General features: G+C 36.7%; 3 protein-coding genes across 4 annotated transcripts; 2 read left to right on the top strand and 1 right to left on the bottom strand.

The window, feature by feature from the left end:
* Window positions 1-607: 607 nt before the first annotated feature.
* LOC130947304 (imidazoleglycerol-phosphate dehydratase, chloroplastic-like) lies at window positions 608-3,643 on the top strand. Its single transcript, XM_057875970.1, has 8 exons — window positions 608-978; window positions 1,076-1,200; window positions 1,438-1,542; window positions 1,769-1,861; window positions 2,329-2,403; window positions 2,597-2,659; window positions 2,976-3,085; window positions 3,366-3,643. Exons 1-8 carry the CDS (start codon window positions 744-746, stop codon window positions 3,391-3,393), a joined length of 834 nt encoding a protein of 277 aa, XP_057731953.1. The 5' UTR covers window positions 608-743; the 3' UTR covers window positions 3,394-3,643.
* Window positions 3,644-4,131: 488 nt separating this feature from the next.
* Window positions 4,132-5,651, bottom strand: LOC130947305 (photosystem II D1 precursor processing protein PSB27-H2, chloroplastic). Of its 2 annotated transcripts, XM_057875971.1 has the most exons (4): window positions 5,565-5,651; window positions 5,126-5,309; window positions 4,630-5,042; window positions 4,132-4,462 (listed from the first exon to the last, which is right to left on the bottom strand). In XM_057875971.1, exons 2-4 carry the CDS (start codon window positions 5,205-5,207, stop codon window positions 4,325-4,327), a joined length of 633 nt encoding a protein of 210 aa, XP_057731954.1. In that variant the 5' UTR covers window positions 5,208-5,309; window positions 5,565-5,651; the 3' UTR covers window positions 4,132-4,324. The 2 variants fall into 2 exon arrangements, with proteins under 2 accessions (XP_057731954.1, XP_057731955.1); XM_057875972.1 differs by lacking the exon at window positions 5,565-5,651 and having other exon boundaries at window positions 5,126-5,554.
* Window positions 5,652-5,788: 137 nt separating this feature from the next.
* Window positions 5,789-12,945, top strand: LOC130947303 (uncharacterized). The gene is made up of 3 exons (XM_057875969.1): window positions 5,789-6,707; window positions 8,914-9,221; window positions 12,258-12,945. The coding sequence occupies exons 1-3, from the start codon at window positions 5,881-5,883 to the stop codon at window positions 12,614-12,616; spliced, it is 1,494 nt and encodes a 497-aa protein (XP_057731952.1). The 5' UTR covers window positions 5,789-5,880; the 3' UTR covers window positions 12,617-12,945.
* The last annotated feature ends 5,675 nt before the right edge of the window (window positions 12,946-18,620 follow it).

Below are 18,620 nucleotides of genomic sequence, written 5' to 3'. Positions count from 1 at the left end.
TGGACAATGTGGTCATTGAGATGATAGGGCAGAGGAGGAGGGAGATAGCAACGACGAGGATGGGTCTTAACAAATCAGACTTGCTGTCTAGATTCATGGGATCCATCGAAGACGATAACTAGTTGAGAGACATAGGCATTAGTTTCCTTAATATGAATTAGTTGAGAATAAGTTGAGGATTTTTTTCTTGTGAACATTAAATTTATAGAGTGTGCATTGTGTAATTTGAAGTTATAGTGTTAGACTGCTAGTGTTATACGAGATATGATAGAAATTGAGAGAGAACAGTGTCGTTTCCGAACAGAGGAGATCGGGATCATTTTGTCCCCTGTTAAAGTTGTCAGGGACTATTTTGTCTTCTATTAGAGTTAACGGAGTAAATGACCTAAGTGTGTTACGGAATTAATTATTAGAGATCAATCGAGTAATTAATTTTAGTTGAGGACTAAAGTGTCCGATCTAAATTTTTTTGAGGATCAAAATGGATATATATGAATTAGAAATTTTAATTTTTTTTTAATTAAAATTCCCAATAAATTATTAAGGACGCTATTTAGTAGAACTCTTATTTTAATGAATAAATTATTCAATGCACAATTAATTGATAGGATACTGTAATGATGACAAGTGGAAAACTGGAAATCCTCTTGCAAACAGAGGAACTCAGTGAATAAATATTGAAAAATGAAAAATGAAAAATCACGATTTGAAAATTGCGATTTTCTCCGTCCTCTGAAATCTGAATGGAGCTGTCTGCACCTCCATGTCTTCCAAAATGCCCATCATCCCTGTTTCTCAAATCTAGGGTTAGGTTTTTTCAGAGGACGCTGAACCCAACATCCCTACATTCCAAAGCTTCAATCTTTTCAGCGAATCACCGCAGTCTCACCCGAATGGACCCTCTCATAAACGTCTCTTGTGCTGCTTTGGTGAGAGACAACAACTCTCCAGCTACATCAGCTTTGCCAGTTGACTCAGGTCAACGCAAAACCTCAAGCTTTCTTCCTTTTACCTTTCTCTCTCCTCAAATGGTGGCTTTCCAATGAGTTTGAATGTCTTAATTCATCATTTTCAGGTGCTAGAACAGGTGAGGTGAAAAGGGTCACTAAGGAGACTGATGTCTCAGTCAAAATAAACCTGGATGGTTGTGGAGTTGCTGATAGTAGTACTGGAATTCCCTTCCTTGATCATATGCTAGATGTCAGTAATTTCAATTTATGTTTGCTTCTTTGGTAGAATGTTATTTGAAGTTTCAGTTACTGCTCAAGCACACTTCTTGTTAGCTCACAGCTTCAAGAACTGTTGATAAAGTTTTGTTCTAAATTTCATAATTGATTTTATCCAGATGCATGCATCCTTCTAACTTGGAAATAAAAATCATGGCTGCTAAAAATGAGTCACATGAACTAAACATGGTTATGACTTGTGCTTTTTCAGCAACTTGCTTCACATGGGTTGTTCGACGTTCATGTCAAGGCTACAGGTGACACACATATTGATGATCATCACACAAATGAAGATGTTGCTCTTGCTATTGGAACGGTACTGCAAACACCAGCTACATGAACTGTGTTTTCATTTTTTTTGGTCTGTTCCTAGAAACTGTAACATGCTTCATTATATGATATTTGGCAACAGTATAGATGTTAGTTCTCAGTTTCTTACCTTATAATAGTTAGTTTATAATTATGCACTTTTTTTTTTTAAAATGATAGTTGCATTTAACTATTATGTTTAATCTAAGTGTTGTCTATTACTCCATCTTCAGGCTTTGCTACAGGCTCTTGGTGATAGGAAGGGTATTAATCGGTTTGGTGACTTCTCTGCACCACTTGATGAAGCATTAATACACGTTTCACTGGTAATTCGCATACCAATTGCAGAAATGATCATTAGGCATTAGTCAAAGTTTAAATTTAAATGGTGTGAATAGGATTTCATTATAGAACACATTGATGTTAATCCATGTATCGATCTCATATAGTGGGACAATGCTTAGTTGTTTCTTATTATTAGGGGAGAAGGTGTGATTTTTTCCTTGCTTAGGCATATGATAATTGGAGTAGGTTTGGTATTACATTTGCAAATTCAATGATCCGATATTATTATGCTGATTAATGTACATAAAAATAATTTGGGACTATTGAAGTTCAGTTAGTTTTTGTATTGAGGCTCTTGCATTCTCAAGCAATAAATGCATACAAGGCTACTGAATTGTAATTAGAAATTTCAAGTGTGAATTATGTTCCCATTTGTTGTAAGCTTATTTTTCTCAAAAAAATTTTGCTTGTTCTTAATACTTACATCCTTCTTCCTAACCTTGTCCAGGATTTATCTGGCCGGCCACATTTAAGTTATAATTTGGATATCCCTACCCAGAGGGTTGGGACATATGATGCTCAGGTAGTGCACTTTCATTTGATTATTTCATCATTGAGCTTAGAATTTTATTGAATAAGCTTTAGACTGTTGAGCCCCTAATTTTTCCAGCATAGATTTATTCTAATGTGGCACTCTTATTGTATTTGCTGTTGGCCATACTTTTCCCTTCATTTCTATTCTTCATTGATGAGAACTCTTGGTATCCTGTATGTAGTTGGTGGAGCATTTCTTCCAGTCCTTGGTGAATACTTCTGGCATGACACTTCACATTCGGCAGGTATTGAGACACCGGCTCTTGGTCGTTTTAATCAGCCATAGAAACTGCATTTGGAAGTATAGTTCTGCATATCGTCACAGAAGTATAATTATTATAGATGTTGTACTAGGCGGCTAGGCCTCTCAATTAGTCCTTAGCTACATGGGTTAGAAAATATAGGTTCTTTTTGCCTCATGGCTCTTTCTATGGTCTTCATTTGTTGAATACATTTTCAAACTTCAAATTTCTCTGGTTTTATTGGTTTTCTAGTTGGTGTTCTTTTATTACAAGTCTAACAACCTGTTAACAGAATATATATGTATTCCTCTGTGAACAGCTTGCCGGAAAAAACTCCCATCATATTATTGAGGCAACCTTCAAAGCTTTTGCTAGGGCTCTTCGACAAGCAACAGAGTACGATCCACGTCGCCGTGGAACAATACCAAGGTCTGATATCTTTGAACCTGATTTTATTCTATGAATATCTTATTTATCCACTATATAACTCTGCTGGAATTTAGAAATCGTTCACATTTTTTTGCCTCGTCCTTTTATAAAATGATCATACTCCTCTTAAGCGAGAAAGTTGGTAAAGTAGTAAGGGTCTAATTAAAAATATGTTCTCAGTTCTCTGATCAATCGCACAGTTTATGTTTTATATCTAAATGAGATTATATTAAATTTACTTGTTAAATATGTTCATTATGCCTCCTTTTTATATATGCAGTTCAAAAGGAGTTTTGTCAAGAAGTTAATTGGATTGAGCTCCTACTATCTACATAAGCGGACTTCCATAGTTCTTCACACACTTTCATCCAAAATGAAGGTGCTTAGAATAGATGTCAGAGATGATAAGCACCAGTGCTGTGTGCCTGTATTTGTCATAAAAGTTACTGGCCTCTGTAAACCATATTGTAGCACCCATTTACTCTTGGAGATAGAAATAAAATTCTTCTTGTATTGCTTTTCTTAACTAGTGCGTGCAGCACACTCCTTTGTCTGTCATTTTGTATCCATTTAAAAACCTTTTGATTTTTTTTTTTTGGTCGGTAGATTGGACAACCCCCAATCTTAGGTACCCCAATGGATTGGACAACCCTAATCCTAGGCACACAATACACCCACACACTCTTCACACAATCCTAGGTACCCCAATGGATTGGACAACCCTAATCCTAGGCACACAATACACCCACACACTCTTCACACATTTTATCACATTTTTCCTCAATCGCATTTTTTAGGGTTTGAACCCTAGACCTTTGAGGTGGGGAGGGGGAGATATGCCATTAGAGCCAAGGTTCATTCGCAAAAAACCTTTTGATTTGAATCTAAGAAATCAAGCTTGTCGTGCTAAAGACAAGGTCTACTGGTCTAGGTATAAGGGAAAAAAAAAAGGGACATGAAATTGATTCTATTTTTTTCCCCTACCTTAGTAACTGTAAATGTTAATCTTAACAAAGAACAATAACAATCATCAGATATCTAAATAACACCTCTCATAAAGGTATAAAATTAAATTGACAATTTACATGCAGATTACAGTTATCTTTATATGAAATTGATAATTAGATAATTTTTTTTATATGTTTGATTATATTATGATCTAGCGATTCTCAAAGTAAATACAGTATATATATCATAAGATGCTGTGCCTTGAAATGGTGTGATTTGTTGAACAATGGTCTACAAAAATTCCTCAGCAATATTTAGGTAGTCCAATATCTCAGACTTAACCTCCTCCGGCAATGGTGCAGATGGCCCTGCCTTTGAGTAAAAATTCGCCAAAGATCTAATTGCCTTCTCCAGCATAACGTATGATTCCTGCAAGCAATCAACCCAAAACATGATGATATATTTGATAACAAGCAGTAATAGAATAACTTGTTTTTTTGTGTAATAATTTGGGATGCATAATCTTATTAACGAAGGATCTACTTTTATACAAGACATGTAATAAAATGTACTTAGAGTTGAAAGAAAGTATATACTTCTTGAACAACAGTCTGCTTCCCCCTCCAACTCCCCAAATACTCTCTAATTGACTCTTTTGCTGAGTCTGCAGTTCTTCTAAATTTGGCAATGTCATCAGGTGGTTCATTCAAAGATTCACGCAGTGTTTTCACAACCTCTCTTGCTGACTTTAAGTAAGCTTTTGGCAACACCTTCCCTTTCTTTGTTTTCTCATTAGGATCAAATAATGATGTGATGTCCCCAACAATCCCTTTGTTATCATCATCCTCTTTGTCAGATGATTTCTCTTCTGCCCACCCCATTGATGGAGATAAACCATAACAACACGCCGTGGGAACCAATGAAGCGCCAGCACCGACTATAAGCTGCCTGCGACTCGACAAAGGTTCCGAAGGAGGCAGTGCAATATTAGACCTGGATTGCACTTTATCTGTTATATTGTAGAAGCTGTCAATAAATGAATGACCTATTGCTAAGTGCAATTATGTTGTTGAGTTTTTAGCACACACATACCCTCAAAATCAAATGTTTTGATCCCTTGAGCTGGTTTGAAACTTGTAATGGAACACATGGTTGCTGCAAGGATAATTGCCATCCTCCTTTGTAAATAAATCTCAGAAATGTTAAGCTACATCCACCGAATACACAAGGCTGCAATGGTATCTTACAATCTTGCTAGCGAAGCATAGCATTTCACCTTGGTTGAGTCATGACAATGAAATTCATAAGTTTCATCTACTTTGTACTACACTAAATGATTGATAATCATGTATTTTAAGACATTAAGTAGAACTTATAATGCTGAAAAAATGAAAACATTAGAGAGGAACTGAAAACAGAAGACCATCTGAATTGACAGCAAAAAATTGAAAGGGAGAATGGAACACGAGATGTGGACGTAAAAAGAATGAAGCCTACAACGTTGGATTTGGAAGAAACGAGAATGTCTTACCCAAAATCTCTCTGCCTCAACTTCATTGGTTTGCACTTTGCACTAACCATAACAGATGGCTTATCCAAAGCGACAAGGTCAAAATGGTCATTACATCATATGTTTCCAATTTTACAAAACGTACCCTAACCTTTTCTTAATAACAAATTTTACCTTTTTACTTTTAGGTTTTCACCCCTCACCATTGTTTCCTTCTTCCTTTAAGTACAGAGACTCAGAAAAGTTGATGCAAAAATCCAAACTTTAACGGCAAATACTTGGCTTGCAGCTGCTCTTGGCAACAAAGACTAGTGTCGATAGCGACAGCCGGATAGGGATGGCCGGCGGTAACCACCCCAAGCCTCCGCCCTCCTCCTCTTCCCACCGCAAATCCCGTTGGGAATCCAACGCCAACAATGTTAAATCTCCGGCGGATCCCCAACCGAATAACGATCCCAAGAATCCCAAACCCTCCCCTAGAACCAAACCAAGCAACCCTAACCCTAACCATAATCATAATCCTAGCCCTAGCAAACGCCCTTCCTCTGATCACCCACTCCTAATCCCTTTCCCGGAGCCTCCCGCCCTCCCTCCGCCCCCTCCCCCGGCCTACGGATTCCACATGCTGGAGCGCCGTACCATCGTCCTTGCCGACGGCAGCGTCCGATCCTACTTCGCCCTCCCACCCGATTACCACCACCTCCCTCCAGCTCGGCCCCCCATTGACCTCCCTTCCGCCGGCGGAGCTCCATTTGATAACCGGTTCCCTAGCCCCTCCTCTCGATTCGACCGCCCTAGGCACCCTGATTACCGGAACCTGCCCCCAGAAGCTTCCGGGAAGAGGAAGTTTGGTGACGAGGATGGCGGCGGCGGACGGGACGAGCTCGCCAGGCAAAGGGAGCAGCTCTTGCGGAACGCGAATCTCAATAATGGGTTTTCTGCTGCTGGTCCCAGTGAATTGAGGCCTAATAAGCAGATAAGGGTTGATGGGGTTGTTGCTGGTGGTGGTGGTTTGGGTGTGAAGCACCACCAGCAGGTTGGTCAGGAAAATTTGAAGAAGGCGTTTCTTCATTTCGTTAGGTTGATTAATGAGAACCCCAGCCAGAAGAAGTCTTACTTGGAAGATGGAAAGCAAGGGCGAATTCAGTGCATTGCTTGTGGCAGGTTTCGTAGAAATGATTTAGCTGAGATTTTGCTTGTTACTTATATACTTTTATGCTTGCAATTTGTTTATAGCATTAAAAGCAAATTAAGATAGCATCAAGGCCAAAGACTGATGCTAGGATGCAAAAAGTATGTTAAAGGTCTTTTTCTTTTATGTCTTTTTTTTTTCAATAATTTTTTTAGCATGCTTAGCAAGTTAGAAAATTGATCAGCATATGGGTTGTTTTGGTAGATTATATTACCAAGGCTCCAGTGGTATGCCTTGTCTGAAGTAGAAAGGCATGCCTTTAAGCTAGCAAGAGATTCTGACCCCTTCTGATGCCTCACCTCTATGTCTTAAGCCAACTTTGACTACCCTTTTAGCTTAGGCATAGGAGAAAACAAAGGAAGTATTGATTTTTTGGGATGTCATTAGTTCTAAGTTCTAACTTCTTAAGAAATGAATCACATTTAGTTGTAGAAAAAGCAGCTTTGCTTGCTCTGTAACGTTTTTCAGCTTAGTCCGCTTAGCTATGTAGTGGGATTTAATTGCCTTTCTTCAGGTTAACAGCATTTCAGTTTTGTTGTTTAATCTTTATAGGGGGTTATTTCCATAAGTAAGCAGTAGCATCCATGTTGAACTAGAGCTTATATTTTTCTGCTGTTGCTATAGCCTCTGCATTAAAAATATTGGGTTTTGTCAGGCAAGCAGTGTTTGCAAACCTTACTTAGTTCATATGTAGTTAGTTGATGATTCTGTAGGATTAATGGATCGAAGAACTCGATTCTTTCAAGAGATATACTATCAATGTTATGGTTGCTGTCTGTCCGTAGTTTATATGCCACACTGATGATTTTTATGTAATTTAATGCTTTTGGTGACTGGCTATCTTTTGCTAGAGTCGTCATTCATTGGAGCTCTTTTGTGTTCTGCCATGGCTAGAGTTTTTATGTTTTCTAACCTGGCCTTGCAAAACTTTTTGAGGAGTTGTTTTGCATTGGATCTCTTATTCAATGCCTCTTAGCAATGGTTGCAGCCCTTTATGGCTTCTAATATAGCAATGCTGCTATGTTCACCTTTTCTTTTTTCTTCTAATGTTGTACTTTTTCCTTGATTTATGAATTTGCTGACCCTGCCATCAATTTCTAACCTATAGAAGTAGTGTAGCCTTCCTTGTTCAATGTAGTTGGGTGTCGTTATGATATGAGAACTGTTGTGTTGGTTACTAGCTCTTGTGACTATGTCTGCTCTGCACCCCCCCCCCCCCCCATTTATTTTATGTCGTAGTTCTCTGATTTGGAGATCGCGACTCTCAAACTCTATTACTCGGTTATATTCTTGTTGAGAAGGACAAGAGTCGAGGTTTCTTTTGACTTCTGCCCAATATTCCCCCTTCTCCTTATCAAGGAGAAAAATGCAATCCGTATTTTCAAGTACCCTAATTCTATTCCTCATGGAGGATTCAAGGGTCTCATTGTGAATAACGGGCCAAGGCTCCGACAGGACCTGGATTCCGCACGCGCGGAAAAAAAAAAAGGGATCACGGATATCTCATATGAGAGTTATGGAGTTGCTCACCTTTTATTTGTTTCAAAACTGATAATTGATCTGCATATTTGAAGTCCCTTTTAGACTTTCTGTTCCGTGTGAAGCTTACCTCCTTCCTGTTAATGGGCTTAAGCACATTACTTCTCTATTGTTGTGTTTTGTGAATACCTCTGAATTGTGGATAATTTGTTACAGATTAGAAACCTCATTCGGTATCCTTAAAGTGAGAGCTTCATTAGAGTATGAATATCTGTATAATCATCTACAATAAAATACTTATTATTTTTGTATACATACTATGCCTTTGCAACTCATGATTTGGGAAGGACAATGGATGCCATAAAATGTTTTCAATTTTTTAATTATACAATTTTAAGGTCATCTGTGTTTTGGGCTATATATCCTTGACAAACGAAACTTAGGTACCTATAATAGTTCATTACTTGACCATGTTATGATACCGAATTGCGGAGATTTCACCACAATTGTTTTGGTTCCATGATGCCCTAATGTAACTTAGGACGTAGATTCTCTGTTTGCCTTAGCACAACTAGATCTTTGTTAGCTGTAAATTTTAGGTGTTCAATGGTTCTGTATTAGTTTTCCTTTTGTAACTTACAGGTTATGGTATGAAACCTGAAATATATTCTTCAATGCCCTTGATATGCCAACTTTCAGGTCAGCTAAAGATTTTCCAGATACTCATGCTCTCATTATGCACACTTACAACTCAGATACTGCTGATTTGCGTGTTGATCATTTGGGGTTACACAAAGCTCTGTGTGTCTTAATGGGTTGGAACTACTCAAAGCCTCCTGATAACTCAAAAGCATATCAGTTTCTTTCTGCTGATGAAGCAGCAGCAAATCAGGATGATCTGATCATGTGGCCGCCACTGGTGATTATTCATAACACAAATACTGGAAAAAATAAAGAAGGTCGTATGGAGGGTTTGGGAAACAAAACAATGGACAATATAATTAGAGGTAGATTGTTCCCCTCCATTCTTTTTTTATCTTCTCTTATAATTACTCTCTTAAAAAGCCTGAGTAGTTCAGATAAATCTGCCTTGCATGCATGCATGCTCACTTATAGCAGTTTCTGCTAGAAATCCTCCGTGATCTTCCCCAATATGTCTTGGTTAGCCAGATCTTTATTAAAAGACTCTTATGGCATTATCTCATTATAGACTAATGAGATAAGAGATCAGTTTGATTTGGTAGTTGCTTTAAGTTGAAATTAGACCAACTTCGAGAAAGTTACATCTAGCTTTGAAATTAGACCACTTAAACCATCTTTGACACAATAGAGAGTAGTGTTACATCTAGCTTTTGAAATGGTTGCCAATCAGCGTCTTCAGAGGGCTAAGATTTACTTTTTGTTTATCTATGCCCCCTTGTTGCTTGGACTATATTCTTAAACTGTCTTATTTGTTTGTTTGTTGCATTATGTAGCTGGTAAGCCAATATTGGCTTTGTATATCCGTCCATTTCAATATTTGATAGGAAGTCCGGTGTAGCTGGAATTCTGTGCATATAACCTTCTTTCCCATCTAGTGGTATAAAGCCTGGTGGTGATTGTTATGACTCTGGTGTAATTACTTGTTATGGTTGCTTTATAACTTTACTAGTATAGTTGTTTTAATATTTTCTGCTTTTCACTTTATAATTTTTGTTTTGTTCATGCGTGCAACTTCCAGATTATGAGGAATTGCGAGTCCAAAATAGTTTCTGTTCTTTTAAGAGTTCTTGGCGTTATTTCTCCAAGCTTATTTCTTTCATTTGATTACTATTTTTTCACTTTGGATGGAGTTGACCTGTATTATACGTTTTGCGTTCTTGCTCTGGTTTTGTTGTTGAGGTAACCAATTTGTTCTTATGCAAGGATGGATCATTTTGTTTGACCTTTCATTAATACTCTTTTTTGTCCCATTTATTCTTATGAAAGGCTGGTTCATTTTGTTTGACCTTTCATCAATTCTCTTTCATTGTGCTACTCATCTGCATTCACGGTTACAAGTCAAGGGACTGATTTAGGTTTAGAATACAATAATGTAAATCAGCTTTTTTGAAGCTGTTTATATTGTCCAATTTTTGTTTATTACTTCTTTGAACTACTCTGTAAGAGTTGATCTTGATTTTGCAAGTTTCAATGTCTTCTTGACATGCTTTCCTTTAATTATATGCTCTTACAGTCTCAATGACTGAAGCATAATTTACACAAACACTAACTTGTGACCTCTAGCAGTATTTGTGTACTGGCTTTTACAATTTTGAAGTTTCATTCTACTTTACCCCTTATTTACTTTGATAAGTATTTGGAAAATTTGACATATATGATGATTTGTTCATACATTTCACTTTTAGTAGAGTAGATGGATTGTAGTCATTAGAATCATTTTCGTACATTAGGTAATAGCCCAATTTCTCTATAATTAATCAAAATACTAACTTTATGGGGGTTGTAGTCAGAAATGTTGATTTTGCACTGATAGGATGAATGCATCTCAATAGAATGATAGTCCTTTTATTGGGCACTTTGACAGTAGTCCTTGCACTGTTAGAAATTTAGGATTAAGCTCCTCAATAAGATCAATCTTGAAATGAGAGATGTAGAAGCAATACAACTATGCCAGTCCTCCAGATGGTGCTTAGCTGGATTTGATTTGTTCATTTGATGATTAAGAATTGTACAATTGTGCAAGCCTTTTTGTAAAATGTTTACATAAATTTCCAGAATAGCAGTGTCCACTTGTGTCATCTGCAATTTGCTGCCCTTGAATTTTAAGCAGATGACTTCTGGCATCAGTGGCATGTGGCCGAATCTGATGTAAAATTTGTAGACAGTGTGGCTTTTACAATAGATATGGATGGTGGAAAGAAAATGGAGTGATATATAATAATTGAAGGAACTACCTGATCCCTTATTTGGATTATAGATGATCGTCAATAAATTAAAAGTGGACAGACATTTTGATGACGTTGATATTACATCCAACCAAGTTGGTGAACATTGGCGATAATGTGGTAGTATTTAATACATTATTCCAGTTGATTCATAGCATTGAGGCTATATATTTTGTGAATTTTATATCTATTCAATATCATACTCTTGCCTTGATTTTAATTAATGGCAAGAAGGAAGTGATCTGAATTATAGGCTTTCTGACCTGTTTTTTTTTTTTTTTAATTCTTGTGATTGTCGTGAATCCTAATAATGCAAGTAGAGCAGGTATTGTTTTGCTCATTCTTGGATTCTGCCTGACCTGACTGTATTAAATTAATTTTCTCCTCTTTGATGAGTGAAATGGGAATTTTGTCTTTTGCATATTTGTTTTCTCCCTCTTGGGGGATTGTTGATTTCTTATTTAGTTATTCCCTTTATTAAATCCCCTTATCATGGGATCTGGGATCTGTTAAACCCTCTACATACCAGTAGCTTTTGATTTCAGCTGATTTTAGTGACTCTGACACTAATTTTATCGTAGTGCTTACCTGGTATTATTTAGATGTTTTGAGTAGCATGCGAGCTATAATTGGTTTATACCTGTTTACTGTCCTATGTTTTAGTCATATTATATATCTTGATATTTGTCCTAATGGGGACACTGGTGGATGGAAATTTGTTGAAGGTAGAAAAAAATCTGCATTTTCCTTGTAAGTTGTAGTACATTCTCTTTATCATCTAGTCATAGCATGATTTAGTATCTCCCACAGTTTTCCTCCTTTACTCCTTTTGCTTCCCTCGTTTATTCCTTCCACCAGCGTCTCTCCGATAGTTTTCCTTAATAAACAGACCATTATGTTGGGCTAAAGTCTACTCAATGATGCAAGTTGCTTGGAATAGCAACATTTTTTGGCCATTGCTGTTGTCATTCTTTCAACTTTCGGTTTGATGTAACCGCCAATAACTTAGGAAAAGCTAGCTGAATCATTGGGTTGTGGGAATCATCAGTCAAATATTTGATAGTGAACTTTTGAAAATATATATCTTCCATCTGATATTCATGCATAATTTTCCAGAGCTTGGATGTGTGAGTGGCAAATCAAAGTCATTATACGGAAGAGATGGTCATTTGGGCATAACACTGGTTAAATTTACTGGGGATCAATCAGGCCTTAAGGGGGCCACGCAGCTTGCAGAACACTTTGAGAAGGAAAAGCATGGGCGCAAAGATTGGGCCCGTGTACAGCCTGTCATAACATTTGGGAAGGAGGATGAGAACAATCCAAACCTTGTAAAGGTGGATGAGAAAAAAGGAGATAAAAGGAGGGTGTTGTATGGCTATCTAGGAACTGCTTTTGATCTTGACAAAGTTGATTTTGACACAAGGAAGAAGGCAGTCATAGAGAGCAGGAGAGAATACAAACAATCCGTGTAGTTTCTATGAATTATACATGGAATAGCAGTGCACTTGAATGAAAGAATTGCGGCTTCTTCTGGAAAAAGTCTTTCCAGTTGAATGATAATTAGTCCTGATTCTTGAAGATGATAAAAGCTGAATGTTATGTTATGTTGTATTGATCGTTTTTCAAGGCTTCAAGGCTGCAATAGGATGCCAAGTTGCCATCATTTTTTATTTAGTTCCCGGTGGTATATTCTTAATACTATTGAAGCATTAGGATTTAGGAAGGTGTGTTTGCCTTTTCACCATCTGACACCGTGGAATGCACTCAAATTTAAGTCAAATGTTCGGAATTTTTAGACTTAGTATTGTCCTATCTTTTCCCCATGTTGGACGGGAACTGTTTGCTTTCGTTTTTGTTACCCTTTTTGGTCATAATGTCATGGAAATTATTAGCTATGATTTCCCAGCCAATTTCTAGTTGATTTGCTTGCATGAATCCCTCTAATCACCTTAACCCTAGTTGATTTATAATTTAATTTTAATTTTTCCTTCAAATTCTTGGACGTGGCATTGGGAGTATACACTGGCGATGATGATGATGATGATGATGATAAATGATACTTGTAGTCTAGTTTTGCATTCTAAGCTTTCCCCAGATGAATCCAATGTATAAAAGGATTTTTTTTTTTTTGGATTCTGTGGCTGTTATTAGAGTCGCCTTTATATAATCTGTTCAAATGTGTTAAAGGATTATACCAAGATCACTGCATGTTGTGGTGTTCCATGCATGCTTATTACTCGTCTACATCAAGTGGTGTGCGAAAAGCTTGAGTGGTTTTTATTGGTTTTCCGTGTAACCCAGTTATTGCCACATGGTGCTTATGGAACAGCAAATTACACACACGTAGATAATGGCTAGGAAGATTATTTTAATCTATGAACAACAGTGATTGGTGTAGAGAAGGGTTATTGTTTTTTGTGGATGAAAGACGAAACAGCATTTTAATATCTCACTACTGTTTGTAATTTATATTCCTAAGGAGTCCAATTAGCCAATCTGGGTTACTTGTTCCCCTACATCGGAGATGGACTTGGGCTATTATGCAAATATGTTTTAACCAATTATGGACTTGGTTTCTCCCCACTAACATGATCCGGTGCCCATGAATTCGTTATTCCCATCTATCTATGTTAAATGAAGAGATTATTTTATCAATTAAAATGACTGTAATTCACCAGAAGAAGAAAAAATTTTAGATGATGTCATATAAACAAGTCTGTAAATCGGAATAATATGCGGCACTTTTTAGCTTTTAAAAAATATATATGTATGTTACGTTGATTTTTCAAAAAAAATAAAAAGAAAATGTAAAATGTAAAGAGAGATGATTCTGACTTGTGAATCTCACATGTGTGTGTGACAGTGTGAGAGGTGGTGAATGATAGTGGCTTATCTGAAACAGGAACATTGCATTTGTACGCATGCCTGTGTCTGGTTGCAGGTTGCAGGCACTGACTTCCAGCACAATGTGTTTTGTTTTTTTAACCCTTTCAGATTAACTGCTTTAGATGCTGTTTCACTACACTTGCACCTCTCTTTTATTTTTACTTTTTCTTTTTCTGACTCTTCCCATGTGGCGCTCACCACTCTTGTCTTGTCCCACACACTCCCCACCCACCCATTCTCTCTCTTCATCTCTCTTCGATTTCCGCGAAAGTTCTATTACCACTCCTTTGCAATACCCTCGTACTACCCTTCCACATTATACTATTCCATATTCTTGTATACGCAACTCGTTACACGCTGCTATAAATCATTGTATTTTGTGTGTATCTTCTATTTCTCTTAATTCTTTATTCGTTATTCCATTCTGTTCTAATCTAATCTTGCCTCTTTTAGGTTATCGCACATTTTTTCCATATATTTTATTTGCACTGCATTCTTTGCTATTATGACATTTTTTATTATTTTAGTACGACACAAGTATATCCATAAATCACCAATAAGTTGATACAACTCGTATTAGCTGGACTCTTACGTAATTAACTAATTATACATGTTATCCATGCGTGATGAAAATCTTAATTCCAGGTTTCAAGAGTTAATGAAGGAATTAATAGAAAAGAGAGTGTAGCCTTTTTATCTTGTTAAACATCTTAATATTCAAATCAGACATTTTTTATTTTAAAAAAGTATAAAAGACGCATTAGCTTGACTATTACGTAACTAAAATTGATTATCGTACATGGTTAAAAATTATTAATAGTTTAATACCAGTTTTCAAGAGTTAATCAATGTAGTCAAAACTAAAGAAAATAGCAAAGCAGATGTATAATTAGTTACATAGTTATGAGTTGAGTATAGTATGTCTATGATATGATACAAGATGATTAAAAATCTGAGGTGATGGCATATGATAGATATGATAATACTACCAAAGTGGAAACACAGGTTTATCCTCGTCCCATATTGTGCTTTTACCAAATTAACCCCACCCTCCATACCCTATTCATATGTAATGAACTGAGTGTTGAAAATCAATCCAAAGTGAATAAAACTGATTAACTGAACCGAAAAAATAAAAAATTGAACAAATCAAAAGCTAAAAGAAACCAAAAAAATCACATTTTATTATTTTTTTGCAGTTTGATTTGGTTTTTTAATTTTGACACTGAAAATTTTAATCGAACCGAATTAAATCGGTTCATCTAACTTTACCAAAACTAACCTTCCAAAGGCCCAAGCCTAGATAACCTAAACCTAGTAGCACCACTCTCAGTCTCTCACAATCTCTCTCTAACGAAGTCCCAAGTCCCAGCCGCAGAACCCCTTCCTCCCAACGGCCAGCACCATCTTCTTCCATTGTCCACATCATTGTCGCTGACTTGCTAGACAGCACCCAGCCACCCACAGGCCACAACACTGTCTTCCTCCACCGTCCACAGCATTGTCGACGACTCGCTAGATAGCACCTCGTGGATGCACCTCGAGGATAGCACCCACAGGCCACAACACCGTTTTCGTCGCCGCATTTCCTTCTTGTCGACACGGTCCTTTCTCCCTCCCTTCCTCCTCGATTGTCGCGCTTCCCTCGCCATCTCCTCCAGGAGGCAGTAGCTGCCATCGTCTTCGCCGAGTCAGATATAGAACCTCCAAGTTAGGTATTCAATTTCTGTTCAATGTATTTATTCAATGTATTTGTTCAATGTATTTGTTGTTTATTGTTGTTCATTGTTTAATGCATTTGTTGATTTTTTGAAATTGCTAGTAAGCTTCTGATTTTTGAAAGTTTGTTTCATTGATGCAAGGATTGCGGCACGGAATAGATTTATTGGCTTGGATCGAGGATTGGGGCCCAATGCTATGAAAAACTTACCAAATAGCAGATTATGTGATCTTCTATTTTATTATGATTTCAACTTTTATTATGTTGTTAATGCTCAGTCCATTTGCATAAAAATAGTTATATAATTGACTAAACCTAGTTTGTTTATTTTAGATTGAGTTAATATTAAAAATCGTCCCTAAAAGATACCTCGATCTCCATATAAGTCCCCAAATGATAAAGTTAATCAAAATAGTCCCCGAAAGATGATGGACATGACCACGTTAGTCCTTCTGTCAATTCGTCTGCTGAGCTGGCTAACGTTGGGTGACGTGTTCGGTTAACTGCCTGGGTGGCTGATGCCTACGTGTACGCTGGGTTTGCTGATAAGGTAAGTTCGTTAAAAGATATCAAATCAGTCCCTTGGATGATGAACCCTAATCCTAAATGCGATGATCAATACAGTCCTCATTATAAGCCAAGAAAAATACAGTCCTCGATAAACAAAATGAGATATTAGTCCACAAAAAAACAAAATGAGATATTGTACAAGGAATTTCCAATTTGTTGCATCAAAGATGAACTTAACACTTAGTGCTTCATCTATTTCACGGCAAAATCATGCAAGTGGTTTCAGATGGACAGCACGAACCTAGTATAGGGTCAATTGGGCAGAAAGAGTTGTAGCTTTAGTCTAAAGGGTCTGAATTTTGCGCTCAAGTTCTTGTATATAGCGGGCCTTTCTCTCTTTTAAAGGTGCAGTAAATTGCCGATTAGCAAGTATTCTGTACATACAAGATACAACAATATTCGTCAGAATACTAATCCACAGAAAGTATTAAGATATGGAAGCACAAAACGACATGAAACAAAAGTGCAACGTACCTTGAATCTCACTATCCCTCACTTTTGTTTCTCCCATCTCAATTTGAAATCAAAGCACACACAAAATGGGAGGATACATGATGATCTTTGTTTTTCAGAAATAATAAATTATCTATTGTAATGTCACTAGATTGAGCATAATTCATGTTAAAAAGGAAGAGTCTTCATGACAAATGGTTTTGAACTGTGGCCTGCTAAGCATTTGTATTGGTTTTGAAGATTCTGCTACAAATTCACAATTGCAGCTGCATCAGCCATGTAACCTTAAAAACTTTCAAGGTGCCTATTCAAAAACTACCTATCAATTGCTATAACAACTCATCTGATTGTGAATTCCAATGCTTCAATTACTTCCAGGGTTAACAAACCAACGCTACAATAGAGCTAGAATGCCAAAATCCATTCATGTATGAAATTAAGAAAAAACATGACAAGAATCAAATATCATTGCCAAAATTCAGCGTTCCAACGTCAAGAATTAGAGATTTCCCAAAAGGAATTATTTGTAAATAACATTAAGACCAACGGAAAAAATCCACGCATACAAATCATTGCATTACTGATGCGTGAGCATCTTGTCTATCATTTCCTAGTGAATTTGCATTTAATTTGTTGAGTTTAATTAAGAATTAATTATATTTTAGCCACTATGAATGCTATTTTGAGTTTTGTGCAATCTTATTTATTTTAGGTAGCATTCGACAGGATTTGATGGAGTTTCTGCAGCTCAAGAATCAAAAGAGATTTCAGCGAGGAGCAACGCGTACGCGTGACTGACGCGTACGCGTGATTTGGAGCTTTCCATGGCGACGCGTGCACGTGAGTGATGCGTACACGTGATTTGAAAATTTTCTCAACGACGCGTACGCGTGACCGACGCGTTCGCGTGACTTGCGAAGAAGACCAGCGACGAATACGTGTGACATGCGCCACGTGCAGAAAACGTAGAAACCGCTGGGGGTGATTTCTGAGCCACATTTTAGCACCCAAGTTAGGCACAGATACAGTGAAGTCAAGTGGTCTCCACGTTATAAGACGCGGAGTAGTTAGTTAATTCTGATTTAAATTCAAATTTGATTTTAAAATAGGAAAAGATATTATCTTAATTTAAAATATTAAATTTTAAATTAATTATGATTAGTTATAAAAATGGGAGACTTCTCTTCTATTAGGTAGATTACATTAGAGGGATTCCATTAGGGAATTCTATAAAAAATTTACATTCTACATTCCATGAGCAACTAATCCTCCACTGTTAAGGTTAGAAGATCTGTCTATTTGTATGGATTGATTTTATTACTTTTTCTATTTTAATTTATGTTTTGGATTTATATTTAAGAATTATTTTCGTCCTTTATTTTATGAATTTGGGTGGAACGGAAGTATGACCCTATTTCTATTTGAGTTCTTGTAAAACTTGGAAAAGCTCTTTACTTGAATAACAATTTGAAAACATATTCTCCTAAATTCTAATTATCTGGATTTAACGGGATACGTGACATATAATCCTTGGTAATTAGAATTTTTGTGGCATATAAACTGAAAATTGATTTTTACCCTCCAATTGGAATTAATTGACCAAGGAATTGGCAGTTAATGAATTTTAGAGGAGACTAGAAAGGTCTAAAGAATTAGGGTCTAGTCACATATAGTTTGCCATAAATTAAATCCTACATAATTAAAATAGTTAGTAAGAAAAGTTAATTCGGAAAAATAGATAATTCTGAAACCTTAACTGTTTTCCCATATTTTATTCCTAATTTATTTAATTGTCTATATTTTTGATATTTTGAATTTGAACTTAAACCTTTTAAACATCTCAAAAC

The sequence above is a fragment of the Arachis stenosperma genome, chromosome 9 (genome assembly GCF_014773155.1).
Source record: "Arachis stenosperma cultivar V10309 chromosome 9, arast.V10309.gnm1.PFL2, whole genome shotgun sequence".
NCBI lineage: Eukaryota > Viridiplantae > Streptophyta > Magnoliopsida > Fabales > Fabaceae > Arachis > Arachis stenosperma.
This window is presented reverse-complemented; position numbering and strand designations above follow the sequence as displayed.

Bases quoted from the DNA above. Each gene is read 5' to 3' on its own strand.
- LOC130947304 (XM_057875970.1), top strand. From the start codon at position 744: ATGGAGCTGTCTGCACCTCCATGTCTTCCAAAATGCCCATCATCCCTG. The intron at 1,543-1,768 runs GTACTGCAAACA...CTCCATCTTCAG, and splicing joins TTGCTCTTGCTATTGGAACG to GCTTTGCTACAGGCTCTTGG. The intron at 1,862-2,328 runs GTAATTCGCATA...AACCTTGTCCAG, and splicing joins CATTAATACACGTTTCACTG to GATTTATCTGGCCGGCCACA.
- LOC130947305 (XM_057875971.1), bottom strand. From the start codon at position 5,207: ATGGCAATTATCCTTGCAGCAACCATGTGTTCCATTACAAGTTTCAAA. The intron at 5,043-5,125 runs GTATGTGTGTGC...ACAATATAACAG, and splicing joins CAAAACATTTGATTTTGAGG to ATAAAGTGCAATCCAGGTCT. The intron at 4,463-4,629 runs GTATATACTTTC...GATTGCTTGCAG, and splicing joins AGCAGACTGTTGTTCAAGAA to GAATCATACGTTATGCTGGA.
- LOC130947303 (XM_057875969.1), top strand. From the start codon at position 5,881: ATGGCCGGCGGTAACCACCCCAAGCCTCCGCCCTCCTCCTCTTCCCAC. The intron at 6,708-8,913 runs GTTTCGTAGAAA...GCCAACTTTCAG, and splicing joins CAGTGCATTGCTTGTGGCAG to GTCAGCTAAAGATTTTCCAG. The intron at 9,222-12,257 runs GTAGATTGTTCC...ATAATTTTCCAG, and splicing joins AATGGACAATATAATTAGAG to AGCTTGGATGTGTGAGTGGC.